At 31.0% G+C, this 5,876-nt stretch overlaps 1 protein-coding gene across 1 annotated transcript; it reads left to right on the top strand.

Annotated features, from left to right (window-relative positions):
- Positions 1 to 5,246: 5,246 nt before the first annotated feature.
- Positions 5,247 to 5,867, top strand: LOC141703722 (F-box/kelch-repeat protein At3g23880-like; the record flags this gene model as incomplete). Its single annotated transcript, XM_074507155.1, has 1 exon — positions 5,247 to 5,867. A coding segment is annotated over exon 1 (621 nt), but the record flags the coding sequence as incomplete, so codon positions are not given.
- Positions 5,868 to 5,876: the final 9 nt, after the last annotated feature.

Below are 5,876 nucleotides of genomic sequence, written 5' to 3'. Positions count from 1 at the left end.
TTTTAACGAGTCGGCGAGCCGCTCGTTTAATTTTACACTTAGTCGACGCTAAATCGTACCCGAACTCGTCTCGTTTAATTTCACGAGTCGAGCCGGCCGGCTCGAGTAATTAAACGAGCCGGAACCTCTACCCGAGCTCGGCTCGTTTAACTAAATGCCGAGTCAAGCCCACTTAAACGAGTTTGAGCCGGGCGAACTCGCGAGCCGCCCGACTTGAATTACAGCCACACGTCTAGTGATTAATCGGCTAATCAGGGATTGATCAAAATGATTAACTGAGTCATTAATTAGAACTAATTTAATATTAGTTTTAGATATAAATATAATATATGTAATTGTTATTTATTTTGATTATACATATACAATTTTTATTATTTATATTTATATAAAGAAATTTTAAATATGTCCCACTATTAAAGTAAAATAATTTTTGAGATGTAACTTATGAACTGAGATCAATTTAAGATGAAAAATTAAGAAAGTTTAAATAGTAATTATGTGTTTAAGAGAATAATATATTTTTTAATTTTTTATCATTTATACTTTTAATTTTTGATTATATTTTTTTATATTTTTTACCAATGAGTCTGATTTTTGACCAACTAACCTGATTTTTCACGTATTACCGGATTCATACTTTTAATTTTTTATTTATATATATATAATTTTTTTTTTAAAATTTTTTACCAGTGAATCCAATTGTTTACCAATTAACCCAATTTTAATCGACTGATTTCAATTTTTTTCGATGACTGATTTTTGTAAAACACGATTTTAACTCGAGTTTCACCTAGTCATTTCATTTTTCACCTAGTCATTTCATTTTTCACCGAAGAGTTATTAATCCCAACTTTTTGAAAGTCGGTCTTAACTTGGGTAAAATAGTATTCTAAAATTCTTTTATTCAATCGATTAATCTCCTACAAAGTATTCGACCGATTCGATTTTTGAAATTTGATTAATCCTTACGAATTTTCCTTTATTGGAGTAATATATTTTATTTTTTAAAATGAAATACTATATTAATTTAATATGAATATTTATAGAAATTATGATATAAATATATATTTGTTATAAATAACTAATATATTAATATAATTTAATATTATAGATTTGATTTTTACTCCGATTAACAATTTCGATTAATCCTCGACTTTGAACTAATCCCAAATCGGTAGCTAGACCGATCTTCCCCGATCTCCGATTTTTACAACAGAAGGTAAATGGTTCTTTAATAACTCAAAAGTTATAACACTAATTATTGACGATTTTTCAGAAGATTCTAAGCAATCTGTTTACCAAGTACAATATTAGTTTTATTTTTGTGAAACGAATTGTATCTCTATCTTATGAACCAAATATATGTTCTTTAGATAATTTAATATTAATTAATATAATTTGGAAATTATCTTATAATTAGCCTTTTAATATAGTTTATTTAATATTACTTAATTATCGATAAAAATTAATTTACAAATTAAAAGTAAATATATGTTATTAAACTTAATTTAATATTACTAAATATAATCTAAATACATGTCATAAATTTGTTACTGTTAAAATGTGATTTTTTAATTTAAAGTACATAAACGTTGTGATGGACAGTACATACGATCATTAAATCAATAATTTTTTTCGTAGGTAACCCGCAGCCGTTATCCTTCGGGCTTCGGGTGCGCACTGGTTAACCCTACGGGCTCACGCAATAGCGTTGAACCAAGGTAAACCGCATTTAAGCAAGAGGCTCCGACTCATGAGGCATAATCATAAATTCTCCTCCCGGAGTATTATTTATTTTAAAAATAATACTACAAATGATAAAGTTTACACAGAATAGAAGTCAATTCGTGTTAATAGTTTACTTTGTAGTTAGTAGTTTTTCAAAATAAAGTAAATATATGTTATTTTACTTAATTTATCGTAACTTAATAAATTTTTAATATAATTATAAATAAATAAAGTTTACAGAAAATAAGTCGATTCGTGTTAGTAGTTTTTAGTTTTTCTAAAATTAAAAATAAATATAAGTTATTTTACTTAATTTAACATAACTTAATAATATTTAATATAATTTAAAAATCGTTTAAAAAATATTTTTATTTTATAAATTAAAAGACGATTGGATGAATACTAACTTAAAACAAATAAAATTTACAAAGAATAAAAGTCGACTTGTGTTAAAAACAAAGTTGATAGAGAATAAAAGTCAACTTATGTCATGTAAGTACCAAAATTTGGTACTTGGGTACTTTTAGCACCAAATTATGCATAGTTTCGCTTATTAATAAAGAGTATAGATGCTTAGGTTTTTTTAATATTAGTGGGTAAATTATTATGTTTCGAAAGATCTTGCCCTTTTCATACTCATTTACAAATGAACCAATATGACTCCTTTTTTACACAGTTGCAAGATAACAAAGGATTTTCTTAATCTGATTTTGTCAGTGATATGAATCGTGCAATAAGACTAATTGATTATAGGACTCCTCAGTTATTTACAAAGTAGGTGAGAAAATAGTTAAAGAACAATATCACAATGAGGGTTGTGTGGTCTTTTTTTTGCCAAATTTAAAGCAGATTTTATTAATAACTTGAAAGAGATTCAATCGGGACAAACCCCCAACTGATCATGCAACCAGGTTGAAAAACAAATAGAGCTAAATAATTAGCTGTTTTGTTTCCGGATTGCTTAACAAACTGAATACACATATTCTGAAAATTAAAAATGAAGGTAATGGTTTCCCGGACAATCCAGCACGCATCTCCCCCGAAAACAGTAGTTTCACAATTGACCCTCACATTAATTCGATTGATATTGCAACGTTCAGAGGACTCAGTTGCAACAACTGAGTTTAGAGGCCTCATGTTATGAACAAATATTTTTTGTGAGAGGTGAGCACATGTGATTTTCACCACCGTTCCAAACGCACCCCAGCTATCTACCTGTCGGACACCAGCTATAGACCTGCCGAAAGTGTTGTTGATGCGAGATATCCAGATCTCCCAATACACCATCCAATTTATTTTCAACACAACCACCACATCGCACAAAGCGAGACACATCGCATAAAGCGAGACAATCAACCACACAAATAATAACTTAAACAGAATAATACGAAAACAACCCAAAATTCAAAAATCTCGGAATAACACCAAATTGTAATATGTTGTTAGACCGCAGATTTTGAATCCAAAAACTGAATTTATTATAAAATCCAGACTCTTACCTTAGTAGATCTTAAAACTAAAGTGAAGAACTGTAATGGATTTTTCGAGTTTTGTAAAACAAATCTCGATTTTATTAAAGAAAAAGTGAATAAAAGGAGAAGATGTAGATGAATATGGAGATAGAGATGGGTATAAAGGTGAACAAGAAGGTAGGGCGGCTAGGGTTTGATGAAGTTAGGGCGCCGACTCTCATGGGCTGTGTGGTCTGAATTTTAAGCATATGTTCAAAATATTTTTAAACTTACGAAAGTGATGTATATATGTTTAGATTTTAAAAATCTATTTAAAATTTAGGGTTATGCAGCAGAATTCACATGATTATGAGATTCTATTTTAAGGATTGGTTCTAATTTGTGCCCACATGTATATGATTATGTATATATGTTAATTAATTTTGTTCCCACATTGCAAGTGTTCTTAAGAGTCATTGTTAGTACTCCTTTCGGGACAAGGCACCACAATGGATGACAAGGAAAATTTAAGAAAAGGTGAAATTTACAACAGGGTATTACCCGAAGAAACGTGCTTTAAAATGTAGAAGTATACGCTCCTTAAATATTGATTCAAAATCCGAACTTACATTTTATATCATTTAATGATAAGGTAGATAATATATGTTGATTTTGGAAATTGTGAGAAATTAAAGATAAAGTACCATTTTTATTTTTTATAACCGTACTATCGACGATATTATAAATTGGGATCGTTTTCACGAGGACGTTGAAGTAGTTGTTTTCTTACATTTTTCGATTAGAAAATAATTAATGACTTGAACTTCAGACCAATAATATTATAGGCCTACACGAAACGCGGTCCTTTTACTAACTTGTAGTTCGGACCAAAAATATTAGCCCATACGATACGCTGCCTATTTCCTAGTATAGAGTACTTTACTGACTTGATATCCCAATGCCATGTAGCAAACATAGAAATGAATTGTTATACATAACCGTGTAAAAAAATTCCAACGCATGTGCTTCTGAGTTCCTTCGGCTCGAAATCTACTCACCGTTTGTGCTTCCAAATTTCTACTGTGCACGAAACCGTAGCCTTGCCTCTTCTTTCTACTCCAAGCCCTTGTAAGAGGTATTTTCTGAATTAATACTTTATTTTTTCATATCTTACTATTAAATTTCGTGATTCTATTAATTAACAAACTTTTCAATGATTACTAAGTGAAGAATTAATAATTTGAAATTTTCAGAGCTAGATATATAAAAGAATTTCTCGATTACTCTGTTCATGTATGTGTTAATACACCCCCCTTGGGATTCCACTTGTATGTTGGATTGAAGAGCGCATCACTAGAGCTCATCACAGGGGAAATATTCCCATTAGAATCAGGATGAAAGTTTTAAGAATAAAAGGGTTTTATTAATTTGGCCTCGGTCAAATAGATTGGATTCCAAATCAAGCCATTTAATCTATTAAATTTTTAATACATTGGGACTTAGTATGTTAATTGTTAATAAATTTAAGTCAAGACATGATTTTCTTTAGAATATAATCATGTCACAATATTATGTATATGACTATAAGAAAAGAAGGAGAGAAAGATAATGAACACAAGAGTACAGTTAACTGTGTGCATTGCTATACTACTACAGAGCAAGATAATGAACACAAGAATACAGTGAACTGTGTGTATTGTCTATACTACCACTTCTGCTGCATTTTCTGTTGTGCTTTGTTATACAAGAAGGAAGAGTAAGTCTCTTTATATAAAAAAACATAGCTTCTCTTTAAAGCTTGCTTTTGTCACTTGGTGGCTCCTCTTGCTACATTAATTATGATGTCACCATTGTGACATGATCTCACTTGTGTCATATCCTAGCTAATATTTAACAAATCATGATATATGAATTTTTTTATTTTGGAAATTTGAATGAAGATAGAGGTGCATTTGCATAATGATTCTTTGTTTTGTTTGAGATTTATAAAATTAGTCAATGATATATTTCTTCACTGAAAAGAATTATTTTATTTGATGCAAGGTGTGCAGTGACAAATTCTCCACTATGGACTTACCAGAAGAATTGATTGCTGAAATTATATCAAGAACTCCTGTGAGGACAATAGTGTCATGCAAAAGCGTGTGCAAAAGATGGTGTAATATAGTTTCAGGACCATTTTTTTCGCGTCTGCATCTCTCTATATCATCTAAAATGCTTTTACTTCATCAAGGAGACGCCGAGGACGTAGATGATGACAATGATGGTGACCTTGCAGTGGTTGAACTAGATGACCAACATCGCCAACATGATATTCATCACGAGCCTATGATGAGATTTTCCCCGGGACTTGCCTTGGGAGACTATGTGGGGTTAATTGGATCAGTTAATGGGTTAATATGCTTAGAAGATAGTTATGATGATTCAGCATATGTATGCAATCCAATTACACAAGAGTACATACGCCTTCAAGATTCCGAGTACACCAGAGTATCATATTTAAAGGGATATTATGGCTTTGGACTTGTTGAATCGAACCAACAGTACAAGATTGTACGTTTTTATAAGGGTAGATTTCCTTCAACTGAATATGACCTAGGGAGCGAGGTTTATACGCTTGGAACCGGCATGTGGAGAGATCTAGGACATGTCCCCTTCCATCTGAATGAACATGATAGGGGTCACTATGTCAGTGGC

The sequence above is a fragment of the Apium graveolens genome, unplaced genomic scaffold (assembly GCF_009905375.1).
Source record: "Apium graveolens cultivar Ventura unplaced genomic scaffold, ASM990537v1 ctg7030, whole genome shotgun sequence".
In the NCBI taxonomy this organism is placed as follows: domain Eukaryota; kingdom Viridiplantae; phylum Streptophyta; class Magnoliopsida; order Apiales; family Apiaceae; genus Apium; species Apium graveolens.
This window is presented reverse-complemented; position numbering and strand designations above follow the sequence as displayed.